Source organism: Megalops cyprinoides, chromosome 20, assembly GCF_013368585.1.
Source record: "Megalops cyprinoides isolate fMegCyp1 chromosome 20, fMegCyp1.pri, whole genome shotgun sequence".
Classification (NCBI taxonomy): Eukaryota; Metazoa; Chordata; class Actinopteri; order Elopiformes; family Megalopidae; genus Megalops; species Megalops cyprinoides.
Genome location: NC_050602.1, coordinates 24,560,064 through 24,581,671, shown reverse-complemented (window position 1 = coordinate 24,581,671; position 21,608 = coordinate 24,560,064). Strand labels below are relative to the sequence as shown.

Here is a 21,608-nt window from a genome sequence, read left to right as displayed (position 1 = left end):
AGGGGATGACAATGAATACGCTCTCCTGCGTCAGTCTGGCCCAACTCACGCCAACTATACTGACAGCACTTACACTCACAGCACAGAGTGGAATACACAGTGAGTAGTGGTCTCGTGCGTCACCCCGGTAACACACACACAGACACACACCACCGTGGGCCCAGAAGGACGTTTTGATTACATGACCGATGCCGTTTTAACTAAGCGTAGAGATTATCTCGGTTGGCACCTGACGTTGAGTGATGTCATGAAGAATGACTTCGCTTAGCCAACGCAGTGATTGATGGTGCTCTAATAAATTACCTTTGGCACGCTCCGGGAGACAGCTGAGCGCCAGCCCACCAAAGCCAGGAGAGAGAGAGAGGTGCAGTAATTTACACCCCTCCTTTCAGGAGTTATTAGCACATATAATGTAATTTTATAAATCACTGATCTTGGACCAGCTGCTTGTCTTTTTGCTGAGGCCCCTGTCATACACGCTTTCAGATCTCAGGATAATACAACCCAGTAAAACCGGCGCGACCTTGTGATTTTGATTCTGAGATTCTCTGTCTACAGTGTGTGCAGTATACATGACCTATCACGTTCCTGCAGAGGTGTATGTATATGTTTGTGTGTCCTTGTGCCTATGTGTGTGTATGTGTGTGCGTGCGTGTGTATGTGCATGTGCGTGTGTGTGTGTGCGTGTGTATATTAAGGCAAGGACAGGGCCATCTCTGTCAGCAAACTGTCCCACCACGTCTAAGAAGTCCGGGCTATTACTGACATCTATTCTGTGGGGGAATCTGTGAACACAGCTCCTGTTTTTTCTCTCCCCATCAAAGCCATCCAATCGGTTCCAACACATTTCAGTTACTTACCACTGCTATGCCACCGTGCTCCTCCTTCAGCATTTGCAAGTCACTTTACTCTGAACTAAATGTCAAATGCTTATGCATCCGTTGAATATTGCCACTTTATAATTGAGGAATGATAACACTCATTTCACTTCACTAAATGTCAGATCTCTGCACTTCAAGGTGAGACTCAATTCCACAAAGCAGTTATCAGAAGTTAAGAGGAAGACTTGGAGAATTGCTCCCTGATATCTCTTGCTGTCCTTTCCCCACTGTCTCGCCTTTGTTGTGTTGGACTCTTCCTGCACCAACACAAACGCTCACAGTGGGAAGTACTCCGTCTAATGAAGTTCCCTTCTCCCACAAACCCCGACCAGACCCCTGACAGAGTAGCATGCCACTTGGACGAGTGGACAGGTCACCTTGAGAAGCGGAGGGCTTCGTCTATGTGCAGAGAGTTCCTGCACTGTCGTGGCATAAATAATTCAAGGACAAGGCTTCTGTAAACATGGAGAGCTTCCACAGCTACTGCCAGACCGGAGTTTATGAAGGCACCATGTTTTAACCATCAGTTTACACTATAGAGTTTGGACCGGTCTGGCACATACAGTGTCCTGAGCAGGAAGCATTCCTTCACAGGCAGGGCAAATGTGGGCTACTTTGCGTCCGGTCACACTCACACACACTGACTCACAGGAAGTGATTGAAGCGTAAAAAAGTACAGTAAGAAGGCAGGGGGGCGGTGTGAAACTGTCCGCGGCCGAAACAGCGTGGAAAATCTGCTCTCCACCGCCATGACGTTGCACGTTCCGTCTGACCCCCCACTTGACTGAGAAATGTCTCGGGGTTTCTGCGGACTCGGTTTCAATTATCTCCGCTCCGCTCCCACTCAGCCGACATGGAGATCAGGCCCGGGGGCCAGGCGGCCTTCAGTCTCACATTATTACACATTTCATCCTGCGTCCCACAGGGCCTCGTGTCACGCTCCCCTCAGAAATTTTAAGGAGACGCTCGAAACGACTCGAGTCCTACAGAAATGTCACACCGTAGTTCCGGGCGGAGAGACTCGGCTCCTCGACGATGGCGACAACCAAGTAGCGGGAATCAACTCCTGGCTCTGTCGAGACCCGCCGAGGGGAGTCGGAGCGCTCTCTTCTCGGGTTGCACGCGACCCCCTCACAGGTCTAACGGGAAAATGAACAAACAAATCTCGTTCTGTTGCAGGCTGACTGTGTACCCTGGGGGACGTGTGGGCCGGGGTTTATGAATAGGTGGGATAGAGCCCATCCATCACAGCGCTGACAAGGGTGTAAAGCCAGCTCTGGAGGAGGGCTCTACACTCTGCACAGGGGGGCACCTGCCTTCGTACCCAGCTCACAAGGTCGGTGGGGACTGACCCCTCTCGCAGCCGAGGTAGCCAATCTCTTCACGACTGCGTGAATGTCACATCAAATGGCCCCAGAGGGAGAAAAAAAAAAGCAGAAACATGCCCTTCTCTCTGCTTTCCACTGCAGTGCTGTCATTCTGGCACTGAGAGCAGAGGAACCAGCCAAACACACACTCATTACTGCTCCTATCACAGAGAAGGACACGCCCACCTGTCTTCCCCCTCACCATATACAGCGATTACTCTGTGACAGCAATAGATTCCTGACCCCATCACAGGTCACAGATACGGTTACTGATGGGAAATAGAGGTATGAAGGCCTCTTAGTGTTTCCCAACACCACAGCGGCTACACTCATCTTTAAAAGGGCTATAAGCTATATCAGGTGGCAGGAAAGAAAGCAATCTTCTGACTTACATAAAACGGTCAGACCCCTTCTATAAGAACAGCTTCTTACATTGAGGAAGTATATTTTTGCGTCTGTCTCCACAACTAATGTAATTTCAGTTAACAGCAGCAGGTGCAGGAGATTTGTAATGCCGGCTTAAAACAAAGAACTGTCTTATCTACTTATCATTTAATAGGAAATTCACAGAACTGCGCGGTATGAAATATGAATAGATTCAAATAAAGACAGAGGGAGGGCCCGGGCAGCCATACCGGTGTGGAGAAAAACACTAGGGTATCCTGTGAGACACACACCCCTATGTGGTGACAGCCGCTAACCATCACACGGCCTAACTTCCGCACACATTGCACCTCCACACTGCACATAAGGGATCTATAATTACATCTCCGGCTATCTCCGTGACGATCGTAAAGTGTTGTCCTCGCTTACAAGAGAATCCAGGAGTGGGCAAGGAATTTAAATGGGCCGGAGCATTCAGAAATCTCCGTCTGAGGGTGAATTTTTAATCCTTCTTCTTTTTATTTCTGACTGCTTTAAGGGCTCTGATTTGAGAGGCTGGGGTCAGGCAATAAGCCTTTCTCTGCTGGTCTAACTCGATTTATCTGCAGATGCCGCAGCTGACCCCGGTTTTGCACCTTGAAGATCAAGCGTGGCACCGAGCACTTTTTATAAAGCGGGAAATGCAGTCACCGCCACCTCCCCCCCCCCCCCCGCTTTTCCATTCTGCCTGTCAGACCGGCTCCAATTAAGGCTTTAAGAAACCTCATTATTTATTTAATGGCTTGTTACCTGTCCTCCGTTTAGCGGCTGACCTGCTTTAAATGTGTGCGGTTGAAGTCATTCCAGTCACATCTGTGACTAATCTGCATTGATTTTTTTCCCCATTTGCTCGGTATGCTTGCTTTCAGCTGCTGCTGCCAACGCTGCCAGTCTGTCAGGTAACAAAGCTTCGGAAAAAAGGAAGGGTTCACACCTCAGATATGACCGTTAGAGCGGTCTGAGGTAGGATTAAAAAATTCAGAATGCATGGCTCAAAATTCAGCATAGACGCAAAGACTCTAGCGTGGACCCATTTACAAACCATCACCAAAAACAAGGTAACTGCTTTCCCTTGGTTGTCACATGCGCATACAGTGTGTGGCCAGCAGGGGAGCCCTTTTTCCATGACCTCAATATGTTCAACACACCTTTGATGAAACCTGGGAAAATCAGGCAAAAAAAAAAACTGTCAAATCTGACTGAAAATTCAGTCAGGCAGCTGTACGATTGGACACACAACCGGGTAGCTTCCAGCCATCTAACAGCACCACAGAGAGACTCTATAAAGGAAATTCAAATCTGGATACCTGTTGTGGATAGGCCCTCTGAAAGTTGGGTCGAACTTGCGTGGTTCACCTGTGAAGAAAAAAGAAAAAAACACAATACATATTAGCAAAAAAATCCTATTCTTCAAAAACATTTCCGAGTGCATAACTTTGCACAAGTTTTGATACAGCTGTGAACAGGGCCAATTAAGAGGCGCGGCCTGTTCCGAACACACTCAACTACGCCCGTACCAGCTATCCACCCCTGCATTCTTGAGACAGGTGCAGAGAGACGTTATTATTCTGAGTGTGACCTGTGCTCCATCCCTGCTAGCTCATGGAGAGGTTACAGGTGTGGGCTCTGACAAGCACCAAGAAATAAAAACAGCACAGTGTGATACGGGGGAAGGCTGCTGACAGAAAATTGTAATAAAAAAGGATTGTGTGCCGGCAGCACTTTATCCGGCAGTGCACTCTGTAAATGAGAATGTGGTTAATATGTTCAGTAACAGGTCAAGGACGCGCGTTCCCAAGTGGGGTGATGGTACAGGGTAAGTACTCAGAACATTCACTCCAGAATTTCAGCCTGTCAAATATCAAGGATTTCAGACGAGCACATTCATGATTACATTGCATGCAAATGAAGGGAAAGAGAAGGGCGCAAGAATGAAAGTGAAAAAAAAGAAAACATAAAATTACAAAAAAAAAATAACACCCACGCAGATACTGAATGTCTCCAGAGCTCTGGTAGAAATTTACCAGACGTCATCACACAAGCTAGCTTATCTGCGCTCTGTGAGAACAGCGTCAATTAACTGACGTGGGATGGAGTCCATTTCAAATACTCAGAGAAGCAGTTTTTGCACAACTAAGACATGAGCACTTGCGGGGAAATATTACTGGGTTCACACTGCATATAATCTACAGTGTGGGAGAAAGATGTCTATGAAGTACAAGTACAGGTACAGGTAAAAAGAATTACTGCTTAGGCAGATATGATAATCATATCCAAGCTGCTATCATATCCATTCTATCTCACTATTAAATGACAAAAAAACACTCAAACCTATCTTTAAAATGATATTCCTCCAGTAGCAGATTACAGTGTAATCTGGGGTAAGTGTTTCCCTCTGCCATGTAGCCTCGTTATCAACAAGCCACAAGCTGACAATGTTTATTTGACGGGAATGATGTATGTATGCAGGCAAAAAAAGGTGCTTAAAGTCAAAGACTTGTTTGACATTCTCTAGAAGGTGACAAATACCTGTTTATTAATAATGCCTCTTCATTTCCCTCCAGCAAACAATTCCTTTTTTTAATGTAAACATCCCTTTGTCAGCTTGTCTTATCTCCCCTGCCACAAAGGATAATCTTCTAAATTAATAACGTGATGCTTGTGTGTGCCTCTTTCGCAGTGATCAAGGAGATCTCAGCTTCCTGTCTTATCGCAGTTTACCACCGACAGTTGATTCAGACGCGCTCTGACACCATCACGCAGGAGTGGAAATGTCATCATCTCGTACAAGCTTGTTACCATTTTTCCGGACTAGTACTTGCATCGTGGGGGCAATGGAAACGGGAATAGCCACCGAGAGAGAGAGAGAGAGGTTCGTACTGAGCCGCTGTAGCTGCAAGGTTCACAGCCAGTGACCTGGAATGCATTGGGAAAACAGACTTGATGGGAGGACTGTGAGGTTGGGCTGCATTTATATTCCTGACCTGTCTGCTATTGTTCCACGCTTCCAACAGCTGCCCTGACTACCTGAGCGTGATCTCCTGTGAGCCCTCTGCTTTATGTGTGCTTTAGGCTATTTGTGTGTGTGTGTGTATATGTGTGTGTGTGTGTGTGTGTGTGTGTGTGCGAATATGTGTGCATCTATTTGTCTGTATGTGTACGTGACTGCTTCCATAATGTCTTAAGCAATGTGTGTGTGTGTGTGTGTGTGTGTGTGTATGTGTGCTTTTGTATGTTAGGTGTATGTTTTGTATGTTTGTATGTGCTTGTGTATGTTAGGTGCGTGTGTATTGACATCCTAACAAGTAACTCACTGGTCTAAACCCCTGCTGCTCTCTATACCCTCTGGCTACATACAACTCACATATGACTTCACTTCACCTCTCACTTCTCTGGTGTATGTTTTGTGGTTCAGCACACACACCTCTTGGGAGACTAGAAACCTGGAAATCATACCCCTGATTATTCATTAATATTTCTAATATTTTCATTATTGATATCCCTTTATGATTTTTTACCCTGACACGCTTGCTTTAGGTTCACCCTGAGAAGATATGGTGATGGGCAGCAATCTCACTGGTGGGCAAATCTGACAGCGTTCTTTCCCTGAACTTCATGCTGGGGGAGCAATCCACCAGAGACCGAAACTGCCGCCCAATTACTTCAAAAACATTGCGCTGTCCTTGCGCTTATACTACCTCAGATCAATGCACACAAATGCACATTCCATCTCTAATGGTCCCTCCTCAGCCATTTCTCGAAAATTGTAAAAAGGACAGAACCTTCAGAGACTTTTAACTTTGCAAATGACATTGACATGAGCTATTAACTGTCAGCTCCTCAGGCAGTTCCACTAATGCAATACTGGCCTGCTGCTTTCACCAAACCTGATACAGCCAAATCTAATCAAAACCTGAACTGTCACAAATCTGCGAGCTGACAGCTAAGCAGGGATTGCTTCCCTTAACACTTTAATAAATCCTGAATGAAATGGATGCTCCGGTTTGGTGTAGGGAGTATACCCATATATGCTATGTTATTGCCTTTCACCAGTAACCAGTAGAATGCACCCGTTCCAGCGTAACACCTAGGTAATTTAAATTATTCATACGTGACTCTTACACCTGAGCTGTCTATAGCTCTACGGCGTAATCGCTTGTCTGCTTCGTTTTCAGCATACATAAACAGCCTCAACTGTTCAACATCTTCCCATATTTCATTCTGTGGTTTCAGAAATGTAACTGTGCAGCAATTTCTTTACCACGATTTACTTTCATGCTGTGCATTTACGACCCATCTACTTTATAACATTAAATAATAATAAACATCATCATGGTCACTGTTATTATTCGTTTGCATATGGACATGGGAAATGAAACATAATCCCTAAGCTTCAAGTTTCACTGAAAAATCAACAAGAGGAATCGACAGAGGAATTCCGGCTTGAGTTCTGGCCTGGTGACAGGAGGTCATAGGTTCAAATCCCATAAGAGAAATTTCTGCTGTACCACTGACAAGAATATCTTTACTCTGTTGCTTCAGTGAAGCTGATGTGATTCTGGAACATAGAAAATATATGCAAGGAGAGCTCTGAGGCAGTCAGCAAATCATTTTCAGAGAGTCTAACAGGCACCGGCGAGTTCTTACAGTAAGCTGCATTTGGGGTCAGGGTGAACCATTTCTTGCCCTTGGCATCGCGGTGCCAGAATGCTCCGCTCTGCCACGTTAGGCTCCTGATTAAACTGTCAGAGGCGGCCGGACACCGGATCGATGCAGACGACAGCCGCCCGGATGCCAGCGGTGCCAAGCGCTCCGTCGCTCAGACTGAATTTCCTAACGCTGCCCATTCAGAACAGCAGACAGCCAGCTGCATTACAAACCGTAATCACCAAACACATCCACCAGCAGTTAAAAAAAAGCCAAAAAAAAATTCAATATTCATTATAACGTGTAAGCGGCCGGCTGAAATACACAGCTCCGGAGAGGAAGGAAAATAAATTCTGATTTTAATAAAGAGTTTATAACATAAAATCCCCTCGCCCTGCAAATGTAAACACACGGCTGCGTGTCTTTTTGAAAGAATAATTCAGCCGAGGACGCTTTCAGAAACTGGGCTCTGCACCTTTCTACATGAGGCGATAAGCATTGTGGAGCTCGGGCCGCCGAAAAGCCTTTCTTTTGTAAACCGAGCTCAGAGTGAAAGACGAGACCTGATGCGAAAGTTCAGTCCAAACAGGCAACCCAAGCAGCTGAACGTAAATCCCATCACAAATATTTGAGGAAGAGATGACAGAGGGATTATTTTGTTTGGGATGGAGCGAAACGAGAAGTCCATACTGGTTTTAGTATCATTATAATGAAGTAAATGAGATTATATTTATTGTCAAATACCTGTACGAAAAATAAAACATTTTCCGCAGTATGCATCATGTTCAGCTGACAACAAAAACAGGCACTCTGCCACTCTCTGGATGGCAGTCACCGAAGGAAATATTCATAGGGTTTCAAGGTTAGAAAGAATAATCACTACTGATGATCACAACGGACCCGGAAACGAGTACCGATTTTTCCAGCCAGTCACACACCTCTAAATTGATTTTGTTTTTCTTTTATTCATAAAATCAGCATATCAGATAACACAAGGCATTTTAAACTAACATTCACTTCCCCGAAATCCCAACCTCTCAAAGTCTAGGTACTTAACCCACAACTGCCTCAGTAAATATCCAACTGCATAAATGGATGATCTGTAAAAATCATGACCTATGTAAGTCACTCTGGATAAGACCATCTGCTAAACGACAATAATGTAATGTGAAGGAATGGAAACAAGTAGCCTATATACAGTATGCCCACAGCTGACTGCTTGTTCTGGGAACTTGCTTGTCACAACATTCGGTGTGTGCTTGGGGTGCTCCCTCTGATCAGAGTAATAAAGGTTGTGTGACCACACCCTGTGTTGTGTCACCTCTGAGCAGGATAATTTCCTAACACCTCTTTGCTGGTAATGATTAATGATTAAGAGCTGCTTTGGGGTAGCTAACACTAATGGCATCGATCTGAATCAAATGCATACATGCACGTAGAATACATACACAGACTCCCAGAAAGAGATCCCCACTGTCTAACACAGGGGTGTCCAAACCTCTCCTGGAGGGCCACTTGTCCTGCATGTTTTAGATCTCTCCCTGCTCCAACACAGCTGAATCAAATGATCAGTTTGTTATTCAGTAGCTTCAGGAGTTCATAACGAGTTGATCATTTGAATCAGCTGTGTTGGAGCAGGGAGAGATCTAAAACATGCAAGACAAGTGCCCCTGGTCTAACAGTATTGTAGAGCCTAGATATGCTTAGACAAACTTAGCAGTCCACCCAGATACGAAATGCAAATAAAACCACTTTGTTCTCAGCAACACCTGTTTGTCTTCTAAATGGAGTACCTCAGTCTCATTACTCAAAAGCAGGGATCCCCTAGTGAACGGCACAGCCACGAGCGGGTCAGACAAAAATAGTCCCGATTTTCTATTTATTGCCTTTATATTCTTAACACGATCCGTATGGACAGAGACATTACAGTGAGAGCGGTATGCAGAAAGAGGAATCGATTTTCACCCTGACTCCAAAGCAAGGCTCGTTCTCCCTAACACTTCATTAATCACCGTACATTTAAAAAGTGAGACAAGCAACTTTCTCCGCACTCCTTAAAAAAATGTTCTTTCATGACTTTTGGTTTTGTTTTGTTAGTTAGTTTTTTTTTTTAGCATCACACCTGTGTATTCCAAATGTGGCTTCTGCAGAATTCAGACTTCCTTTTCCCTCTCCTCTCAACACACTGCACAAAAAGAAACACGGACTATCCTCTAACTGTTCTAGAAAAGGCAGGGCTGCATTTTTAGCAGTGTGACACGTAAATGTCAATCAACGAGAGACTGACGCGACATCAAACTAGACTTGGTGTCTAATATTGCATGCCTTCACCTTTAACATAGCGACAACTGACACTTTCAGATTATTTAAGCCACACAGCTTGACAATCCATCAGAAATATTTAAATCAGACAAATAAATAATTGTTATAAATAAATATGTAAATCCATATCCTTGTTTTTTCATCCATGTTTTAACACTAGGCACAGCTATACAGGTTTATGTCTGAAGATAATTATTTACTAGTGATTTTAAAAGTCAAAGTTCAAATCCAAAATCAGTTGCAGGCCACAGTAGGAGATGGGTCTTGAGGATTCTGAGTAACTTCCACCTGTAGTGTTTCACTGAAGTTTTTGACCAACTCTCCCATGCTTGCAGCACAAAGGAAGCCAGAGAGGCAGGCAGAACAGACAAAAGTACCTGCACATTCATGCACCTTCACAGTGGTGTACGCTCTCATTTTATCTGCACAAAGCACCTCAAACAGCGCTTTGCAATCTCCGAACATCCACTGGACCTCTCTGAGGCAGGAGGCTCTGGAAAGGAAAACCGAGCATAGTTAACAGGTTCAGATTTGGAGGTTGGGTTCAGGTTAGCAGAACTGTATGCTGGGAAGGGCAATAGACTGGGAATTGAAATCATTGCTTCGGATGTATCTACTCTGCCAATCAGCAAAAACCACAACAGCTGCCATCAAAACCCATATTTTCAGTTGGTTACCGAATAGTAAAGATACACACAGGTAGTCATAACAACCGATATTTTTCTTGATGCATCCTAGGTATTTTACCTGATATCTCAACTTGCTGTAAGTATACTCCTTTACCTGCATCATCTTTTTACCCATATGGGTGTTCCTTTGGCAAAGGCGTAAGGATTTTAACATGTGACTTTCATCATGTGAGACTCAAAGATAAACAGCAAGAATTCAGGAGTAAAAAAAAAAAAAACATGAAATCATCTTAATTATCGATGTACTAGGCAGTGTAAGTTCTTGACATATAACACACAATCACACTGATTTGCCAAACGGCACATGCAGCATCCCCCACCTCCACTGGTGTGCATAAAGAAGATAAAATACCAGGTACTAGATAAACACCTGAGAGAGTGTTAGTAGATGATCTGGAAAACAGCTGGTAAAATAGCCAACAAAATAGCCAAGGGATAATGTCAGGAAACTTTTCTAACTGGCAAATTTGCTCTGGACCACACTTGAATGAATACTTAGGGGACCTCAGGAAATTAAGTCCCTGTGTGAACAGGGCTTAAGTGATGGTTTCACCTCTCCCTGCTAATGTAAGAATCATATGGGTATTAAAGACATTAAAAGGAGCTTCGCCGGCCAGATTTCTCATTCTTCAAAGTGCTTCCTGGCTCTTGACAGCGAAAGGAGCGTGGCCGACACCTCTCCCTCAGCGATGGAGCTACAGCAGTTTGGACTCGTTAGGGGTCACCCATCCCACCCCCGTGCGTATCCCCCACTCTCCGCACCAGTAGCAAAGTTGACCCCCCCCCCCCCCCCCCCCCGCTGATAACAGAAGCGTTAACGATCACACCGCGAATCCCACCTCCACACAGCCTCCCACAGCCTGCTGGAGAGAGCTGGAGGGATCATTAGAACCATCATTACCGCCGAGCCGCTGCGTTACTCAGCCTCGGGGGCTGGCCTCACACACACAGCAGAGACACGGAGCATCAGCAAGGCACTGCTTCTACAGCTAACCTGCTCAGCTGATCAAAGCACCGGGGCTCTCCTCACGAGGGCAAGGGACACTACAGTACATTTGCGTGGGCGGGAACATCCAGTCTTCGGAACAGTCAGGCAGAGTGCAGTACCTTGCGCCTGCCTGTTTTTGAACTGCGCTACTACACCAGGGATCAGGGCCGCGGGAAGGAATCCGGCCGCCCACTCGAGGGTAAGGTGTGTCTCTGAGAGCAGGGAACACTGAAGAGGCACTCCAAATTAACAGGAGGATCCATCACAGACCGTGTGCAGTACTCTCAGGCTCTGGTGAGGACACTGCTGCTGTGTACATTGTGTCCCAGAAACAGACACTTTCACGCTCTGAAATAAAACTGTTTTTGTACTTAACAACCTCTACATTTCAAGCCAGTGTGTTCCACACTGATGCACTGATGGAGCCAGATGCCCCCCCCCCCCCCCCTTGTCCTGCTAGGTTACATTGCACGGTTGAACTTCAGGTGTCTTTATTTTATCAGAACTACCTGCCAATGATGGATAGGATTGCAAGTGAATCCTGATAAAGCCCTTGAAATTCCTCTTCTGGGACTCGAGTTTACAGAGAGCTAAGCTAGGTGTTCGGCATCTTGAATGCATCTTAACTAAATTACAAAAGAGCGGGTATGACTGAAGTCAGCTGACACGGTGTACCGCATATTGACGACTGCATAAGCAGATGTAAAACATGCTGTCTGGTGAAATGAAATCAAACTGTATGGAGAACGGAGGAACAACAGCACTCAGTATTGCAAGGTGACTTCATTTTCTCCGACGGACTCGGTCCAATTCACACTTCCAGCTGAGGTCCAACCCAGAATGACCCCGCAGCTCTTTCGGGTCACTTCAACAATCCTCTGGGGCACAGCACACAATGACTTTTAGACAACAATGAACACTGTTGACCCTGAAGCTCATCACTCTATTCCCCCTATGTGCTCTTTCAGCCATCGCTCTCCTGTCTTCAATTTGCGGCGTAAGAGAACAGCCACCCACGGTTTGGCCGGGATGGAAATGTTGGGGCCAATTTTAATTTAAAAGGTGGTTTTCCATTCACATTCAGGGCTCTGGATACGAGACTGGAACTCCCCCTAAATTGTGTTTAAGACCACTGAGGCAATGTGCGCGAGTGAGTCTGAGAAACAGCAAACATTTGAAAGCTTATTCTGTCCTCTGTCCATTTTCTTTGTGGGACGAACAAATTGTATTTGTGAAACTAACAACCCTGTTAATAAACTTCTTACGTGAGGGTCATCCTGTTGACGCTTGGGTATTGGTTTACAGCAGGCACTTCTTGGGATCTTCTGTGTTTACACTAAGCCAGGAAATGGTGTCACTACATATAAATGAGGAGATGTTTGGTAGGATTAGCAAGCTTTTGGAAGAGTGGGTCCTCGGGTTCACTATTGCGCAACAATGACGTGGGAGGAAACCGCACCAACGCATCACAATGACCACAATCAATGAATCACAATTGTTCCGTACTTCCGAGCAGCAGGAAGTGAGAACTCACATCTGGCCGTTTACTTCACAACGTGAAGCCGGGCGCGGATTCTCACATGAACACAGCCTAACGAGGCCAGCTCGTGTTATCTGCCAGCGTGTTGCCTTGTCGGATCGCGGCTGATTGATTTGTGATTTTACAGCCGTGAGCAGCACCACTGCAGCCTCGAGAACGGGGTTCTGCACGATACGAAATTCCCTGGTAGCTGCTGCACGCTGGATCGATGCCAGCGATCGACCACGCGCTCCTAATTGCGAGCCGCTCTCTCGAAACTACGCACGGCGCTAACACTCTAAGGCTTATTATTATGGAAGCAGAGACACCACGCTGGACCGCCAGGTAACGTCCCATTAGCCCAGGTCACATCTGCATAACTCAGGGTAGCATCTGGATGGAAATACTGTCCTAATCCAGTTTATTCCTGATGCATTAGGAGAGAGGAAGGCCCGGGGAGACGGGCAGGAATTAATCTAAGTGCAGCAGTGTGGTGCGCAAACACAGGCGGGCCCTGCCAAGGCTTTTATTGACCTAAGTGGTGTGCCTGGTTCACACGGTAAATCATATTTGGAGGATGTATTTGATTTAATGGCTTTTTAAATATATTTTAATTAGCGAGACGGAGAGATGCACTGAGAGACGGGCAGATGAAACGACAATCGATAAAAAAAACGAAGAGAGAACAGTGAGTGAGACGCGAGCGTCGCTTCTAGCGGTAAGAATCGTTCAACAGATTTTCCCGTGGTTTGCCAAGCGCCGAAGCACTGCTGGCAGGAAGCAGGCCTTCGGCTGAGCAGCGGGAAGCGGCATTTGGGTCCAGAAGGAGGCGCGATGGGAGAGAACTAGGTTAGCTAAACAGAGGGGGTGAGGTCACATGCTCTGGGGGCTGCCGGGAGCTGTAGAACAGCCAGTCTGAAGAGGCCTTGGGCCCTGTGACGATCACCCCACTGTTCCGCCGCCCCGCCCTGTCCCGCTCAAGGGACACGGAAAGCACCCGCAGCGTCTTATACGTGCTCCTGTTCAGAAGCACCCATAAAAGGGGGAATTGAGGGAGGGGGAGCTGTGGGACGTGAGTTGGAATTACAACCATTACGACCTCTAGACTCTTTTATCAGTTTAAAACAGCACCGATCACTTAGGCTTACCCTGCACAGTGCCGCTTGGCTGCAGAATCGATCACTCAGAACTGGTTCCCCGGTTCGGCAGTTTGCTGATCCCACCTGGGGGGGGGGGGGGGGGGGGGAGGGGGAGCGAGTGGCACTACCCAGAATGCATTGCTTACTCCAGTGTGGCAAGGACATGGGGGCTGCGGCATTGATTCGAATGCGGGTCGCTGCCTTCCACACAGAGAGGAGTCTGGTAATAGGGCCGCGTGTTTGATGAGCTGAGAGGTCTTAGGAAGTGCAGCCAGATCTGTGTTAATTTCAGCTGACCTTGAGAGTTGGCCGGCTACCGCGGAACGCCTCCTACGACCGCGGCATGGATGAATGAACCAAGCAGAGTGCGGAGCTTGCCTCCAAGACGCCTTGCTGATTTATTTTGCCTTGGAAACAGGAGGGGACCTGGGAGGTTCACATTGAAACATGTCTGGGAAAACAGGCGAACATTACCACCCTCCCGATTTACTAAATGCCGCGACATGGGTACGCTTTGGCCCACATGAAGAAGAGTGAAGGTTACTGTGGGGCCTGGGGTTAGGCTAGGCTTATGAAACAGAGATCGATAAGAACACGCAGAGTTATCAGCCCGCGTGTCACAATGGAATGGAACACTGTACATCGCAGTTCCACTGATGTCACATGATCAGAAGAACCAGACAACCCAGATGTCACTGCCGCCAAAAACTGGCAGACAGGCACAGCTGTGGGGTCAGGCATGGTGGGCATCTCTGGACAGCAGGCCACTTTGGGCTGGCAGTGGCTTTTAAGCAAGCTGTGAGAGAGAATTTCACCGTGTAAGCCACACGTACAGCTAGCAGGAGCTGAAGACGCCTTGGCCACACCTCCCTCCATTCATCTGTAGGCCCCTCCCACACTCTGCATTGATGGACAGGTCTTTGCCTGATGATACAGGCCTGGAGCTGAAACAGACGGTGTCTCACAACGCCTCTTAATGTGCAACTATTAAGTGGTCCTGTTATTTATTTTTTTTAACAAGGTGCTATTCTAAATGCAAAAGGGCTATTCAACAGACCTTTGTCTGTCACATGGAAAATCCTACCAGAGCTTTTACCGCTCAGCAATGATAGTGGAACATTTACACAAGCAGCCCAAACAAGCCGGGATTTATTTTTTAATCACCGAAACTGATGGTAATAATATTTTTTTACCTGTCTGAAGATTCTGCGCTACACCCAGGAATACACGTAAGGCTTCATTGTTGTAAACAATGTCTTGCGCCAGAGATAGTGGCTCTGTTGTAAATCCTCTCTCCCAAATCTGATTAATGCCACCATGGCAACAGCCCCTCTTCTTGTGTCCTTAATCCCGGTATAATTTGCATGACGTTGCTTAATTACATTATCTTGTTGCTGCACACCGGTCGCACGGCCGTGACACGGAGCTGGACAGAGAGGGTGATGATCCTCTTTCACACCTTGAGATCAGCGTTGTAGAGACTTCATTCAGTCTTTCTGAAGACACGGAGTCACCTGCGTTCTGAAGAGCGAAGTGTTTCCACACACCCAATGGAATATTCAGTTTTATCCGCATATTCTCTCTGTTAAAGCCTGCCAGGGATATGCTAAGGGATGCTAAATAGATATGGCTTAAAATATACTGATTATAACAAACAAACAAGTAACTAACTCACTTTTGAACTGTAATAATTGATTGTCAATATAAATGAATGAAAACATGTCTCTACGTAAGCCTTTCGCTTTTACAATTGCTGGCTGTGCCGAGCAGAGAGCCTTCCTCCCCACACGCCTTGGCCACAGTCAGCAGCAGCTCTGCAACTGTGAGCATCCACGCTCACGGCCATGCTCCACCGCACCAGAGATAACTGCAATTGCTTCCTCTCAGGGCGCCCACATATAAACGGAGCTGGACTTTGTCTAAGAGAAGGACCCTCTACAGACAGCACACACTGTACCAGGGCTTATAGGGACAGCGGCGTTCAGCACCAACACTCCTGCAGTCGTTCCAGTAGGGACCTCTGCTGTTGTTTACCAAAAAAAACATCCTCTGCTGTGATCCACTCAGTCTCCCATCCTGTTCCAGCCTGATCCTTCCGAGTTCGGGAGCGATTACGCTGTCTTTGGGCTCCTTTGAGCGCTCCTCCGGCTTCCCGCGGAGTCTGTGTAGAAGAGCAGGCCTGCTGATCGCCCTGGGAGAGCCCGGAGGGCACTGTGCTGTGAGGCTCCTCGGCCTCCACCCCCCCCCCCCCCCCCCCAAGCCCCCCCGCCTCAGCATCCCGCGCATCAGAGCCTCCCGCCGCCGCGGTACCACTCCACCGCACCACCCCAGAAACCCTGAGCGTGAGAACGCTGCCTGTTTACGAGCCCATTTATCCAATTTAATATTCTCCCCCAATTCCCCGCTGTCCTGTAAAATGCTTATTACCATTATTGCCTGCCAAAACAATGCAATTAATCAATTTTTTGTATCTTTGTTTCTATATATTTATTTTTTTTTGCTAAATTGCTACACAGCAGTTTGAGAAGGGCAGGATGCGCAGAAGCTGCAGCAGGGTTTGTAGCTGGCTCTCGCTCCGGGGGGGAAAGGTTTGCGTGACGTGCGAGCCAGGTGTCCAGTGGGATCCGTGCCCCGGTCGGACGCGGTCCCTGCGCCTCGTTTTGGCACCGAATCAAATTAGGAATCGCAGAGGCACTCCCCCCTGCTGCCCAGCCTGCAGTGCCTGGCTTCCTAGCCGAGGATTAAACTTTGATTTGGCAGGTTTCAAATTCGCTGTGACAGCGGGGGCATCTCGCGTTTCGCACCTGTCACGATGTTCGCCGAGCAGATGTTTCTGCATGTTAATGAAAACCTGAACCGAACCCAGGGCCCTCGCAGGGCTCCGCTGTGATTACAATACTCAACACCGGACCTCTGAATCCAGGAATAACAGCAATGCTATCTAATATTACCTTCGGACAGCACTAGCGGTACAATTTATGAAGTACGACAACTGCCCATTGTCTGCAGACAACACTGGTAGTACAGTTTTAAGTGTATTGGGCTAAAGGCAATGTAACAAATAAGCCTACAGCTGTGTTTTTGTTTTGTTTTAACAGACCGCAATATTCGTTGAGGGAGCTTTAATCTACACAAACATTAAAAATGGATCAAAAGGTGCTGAGTTTCGATTCATTCCTTTAGACTGACAACGGGCGCAACATTTTCCGTGAAATGCATAAACATTGCAGCCTTACCGCAAGGTACTGTTATTGACAACACACGCATTTATATGCGCTGTAGGTCGTTGCCTGACTTTCGGCGAACTTTCTCCACAGAATAAACAATATGACAGTTGCCTACTCGTATGAATGAGTCCTCTAAGCGAGTACAAACGCCTGCGGCCACGCGGTGTGCCGGGGCTCCTTTTACGGGCCTGTCCCTTCGCGGCGACAGTGATTTAATGAATGGTGCTCGCTGGATGAATGGGGGATGCTGGGAAGGGAGGCGCGGCTGTAGGCCACTGATGGATCGAGGTGCCTCGGCTAGCCCACGCGTCTCTATTTCAGTACCCCCGTCGCACCAATCTCCCTGGTTCCCCAAACGCACAGGGGAGCAGGTGGGGGGGGGAGGCTCACAGCACTGATCTAAATCACAGGAGAGGGCTAGCGTTGCACCCACCCCCGCCACCCCCAAAGCATCAGTGCAGAGAACCGTGCCAGGTGTAGAGCAATAAAGAGAACGAGGGCAGCGCAGCCTTTCAGCACAGGGTAGGTTTTATTACGCCGGGGTCCCTTTCATTCACATTTCTCAGGTGAGCTCCCTTGCATCCTTTTGCTCCTGCTCCCGCCGCACCCGGTGACAGTGCCGAGCTACGGTGGGTGACATTCAGATCCCGCCCCTCATGCCCATTTCCTGCTGGTTCGTAATCCCGGCGAGTGGGAGTCCGGCTGTTCTGTCTTCATGGACGGCAGGAGCAGACCCGGGCTTAAAAAACGGACAGTCAGAGGGTGCGTTCAGACTTCACTTTTTTTGTCGTGTCTATCAGCAAGGCTGGAGGTAGAGGCAGAACACCCAGGCAGTTTCCCTTACAACTGAAATGATTATATGCAGCTTTCTCCTCTGAAACCCCTCTCCAGCACTATGACTTTGTGCTCCCTTGACGCAATCCAGGCGCTAGATGCTGATGTGAGGGAAATTTGACATTGCTTTGGCAAGTACTGCTGGCAGAGACAAGCTGGGATGCTCCTTTGATTTTTTTTTCTTCTTCCAGATGCTAAATAGTTGCAGTTAAGAGCTATTTCCTGCTGCAGTATTCTACACTGTGAAGATTTAGGTTCATTCGCGCTATCTGCTGAGATGCCTGTGAAGGTGTCTCTGGGCATATGCACTGCATTTTCCATTTCTATAATTAGTCTTAGTGGAAAAGCCACAAAAACAAATAAACAAACTTGCTATCATTTGCTAACATTTACTTGCTAACATATTCAATTATAACATACCACAGACTGCACTGAAAATGTCCAAAGCAAAAACAAGCTGACACTAGACGCTGGAGATGAAACGAGGGAAAGGCTGGTTAAAGACATATATTCACAGAAAATAAGTCTCTTTATTTTTTTTATTTCATTTTTTATGAAGCACTTACATTTCAACGAAATGCCACAGTACACAGCGTAAATGAGAGCCATCTTTGATCAATTTGGTGCAGGGAAGGGGAATAATAGAAAATCTAAAAATAATAGCACCAGCAAGAGAAAAGCCCTTCATCAATACCTGTAGTGGCTAAAGACATCCGTGGCAACTGCCAAATTTCAAAAGAATATTACACAGAAAAGTCATGGTATACAGGTATGCAAATCAGTATACAAATCAGTCACTGGGATATAACTTTCCAGTATATCCTGCCAGTGTCTAAAGCAGGGGTGTCCAAACCTCTCCTGGAGGGCCACTTATCCTGCATGTTTTAGATCTCTCCCTGCTCCAACACAGCTGATTCAAATGATCAATTCATAACGAACTCCTAAAGCAACTGAATAACAAACTGATCATTTGAATCAGCTGTGTTGGAGCAGGGAGAGATCTAAAACATGCAGGACAAGTGGCCCTCCAGGAGAGGTTTGGACACCCCTGGTCTAAAGGGTCCTCTCACGTAGGTACACCTGACCTAACCTGACAACAGAGATGAGATGTCTCTGCCTATCAGCCTTACATTCCTAATGTAAAACAGAGACCAAAAATATAGAAGATTTAATGTAACCTCCACCTACTTGATGTGAAGGTTATGTCCATTGGTGGTGGTGGTGGTGGTGGTGGGGGGGGGGGGGGGGGGGGGGGGGGTTAGTTGACAGTGCTACAAGGGAAGGTTCTAAGGTTCTCACAGTACCTTATAAAGAATGAATATGTAAATGTCCTGGAAATATAGCAAACATTGCAAAACCCAGCATAAATACAGAGGTCATTTGGAAAGAGGAGGGCGGTCCTGTTAGGGGAAGCTAATGGTAGTAAAAGTAGCAGCAGTAATGCTGTAGAAACAGTAAGAGTTTAAGTGGCTTTTTCATGTATTTAGGACTGGTGGAGCAGTACCTATGCAGGTGATAGTAGTGTAATAAGTAGAGGTAGTTGTACTACTAGTAGTAGAAATACAAGTAGCTGCAATGCAATAGTACTAACTTCTCAGAAACTCCATTCCATTTCAGTCTAATCAGTAAGCCCCTGTGAGTTCGGTAAGCGATGTACAATAAGCTGCCAAACTATGATACTGTGCTTCTTATTTTTTTTCCCACAACCTAGAGGAGATGATTTTCACCCTGGGTTTAAAACACATTTCTTCTCTGCAGCAGAGGTGATACGCCCAGCTGAGCCAGTAATAACCCCTTTTTTTTCACCCGTCTGACATTAGAAACAAAATTATTCCTCAGAGCAGAATTCTGGGTAACCTATCAAGAATCGCTCATGTATCAAACCGGCGGAGACAGATAGCTGCACCCATACACAGCTCCCTTCTGTCTCTGCCGAAACAAAAAGTTAAAGTTCTACCACACTTGACCGTTTGTTTGGTTGACCAGCTCGATACGTCAAGCAGCTTTGGGGGGGGGGGGGGGGGGGGGAAGAAAACGAATGGGCAGATATCTGAAGCCATGTCTGACTAGGCTGGAGATGAATAATAAATGAGCTCCTAACTCAGCCGAGGCCCCATCTCTCAGATATTTATCCCTTTCAAGCGGGGAATGTTGTGAGTACGGCATCATTATCCACCCTGTAGTTTCCTGTCTGCCGCTTCAAAGTGACGAGTTGTTATGCAACAATTCCCTCCCTCAGCCCCCTCCCCCACAACGGGGCGAAACTACAGCACGCACCGGCCCGAGTATTTCTGCCCGTACGGAGACGAAAGACGCAACAGCGGCTCCAGGAAGCCACCGTGATTGATTTACACAGGTGGAAGTCAAGCCAAGTCCAAAGGGCTTCCCGGAGGCAGAGTTCTGTCTTCTGCTGCGGCTCCTTATATCACAGCTTTCATTATGGAGTCTCCACTGCCTCTCTTCAGCACATCTCTGCATAAACAGGGGGTTCTATTTCCCTGCCTTTCCAACAGAGGAGGGAGCTTGTTTTTTTTTTTTCCAGAGCCTTGAATTACAAGTGAGAAGGCCGTAGAGATGAATAAAAAACAACAGAACGAATCAGAACGTTTGACAAATTAATTGAGGTATGAGGCAAAAGACATACAGGTCCCTGCTCGATGTCGGTGTTATCAGCCGAGGCCATTAGAACCGAAGGACAGTTCATACCCTGGTCAACGCCACAGTAATGAATTGGCATTGTTAAGCGGTCTGCTGAGACTCATGGTCCCGTGCACTGTAACTCATGCATGATTTTGCATTAGCTGTATATCACCGCGGGAGATTATGGCACCCACAGAGAGCGGTAACAGCAGCTTCAGTCCGAGTATAAAACCGAGGATGTGAAGATTTGTGCTGCTGGCTTAGAACACAATTTACATTCTAGGTGCAAAGCTGCCATGGCACAATCATAGGCATTCGACCTGTCAGGCTGAAAAACAACATGGATATCTGCACAACTGGCAAGCGTGTCTCTATAGACACAATGCAATACAGAAGATAAAACGCTCCTGCCCATGCTAGTGTATATATCTCTTTTGATCTCTGCAAAACTGGATTAAAATATAGACAACTCATCTGGACCATGTGTGCGTGTGCATGTGCATGTACGTGTGTGTGTGTGTGTGTGTGTGTGTGTGTGCGTGCGTATTATGTGTGTGTTTTTGTAAGTGTAAGTAAGAGTTAGCTGTAAAGTGAAATGTTAAACATCAGAGCAACTTCAGAGAGAGCATCTACAGTAACAACCCCTCGTTGTCAAAGTAATTAAAGATCTCCCATTTCTCTGACAATGCGCAACATCCATCGCAAAGCTTGTGGCTTCACATATTCATGGCTGAGGGTAGGGCCTCTCACAGATGCAGGCATCTTAAGAGACGAGGCTTCTCTGCATGCTGCCTCGTCACCCTCTGTCTCATGCAGCAGACATTGTGGTTCTGCAGTATGTTTCAGGCTTCTGGCTGTTTTGAAATTCAACAACCGAGCCGTTGTGAAAAACAGAAATGAGTCTTACTGAGTGCACCAAGCCTCATTGACTG

At 46.8% G+C, this 21,608-nt stretch overlaps 1 protein-coding gene across 2 annotated transcripts in view; it reads right to left on the bottom strand.

Moving 5' to 3' along the window:
* slc44a5a (solute carrier family 44 member 5a) overlaps positions 1–21,608 on the bottom strand; it is a 95,901-nt gene that overhangs the window by 44,221 nt on the left and 30,072 nt on the right. For both annotated transcript variants that reach the window (XM_036553952.1, XM_036553951.1), the window contains exon 2: positions 3,979–4,027. In XM_036553952.1, coding sequence (XP_036409845.1) covers positions 3,979–4,027 — 49 coding nt within the window. The remainder of the gene's footprint in view (positions 1–3,978; positions 4,028–21,608) is intronic.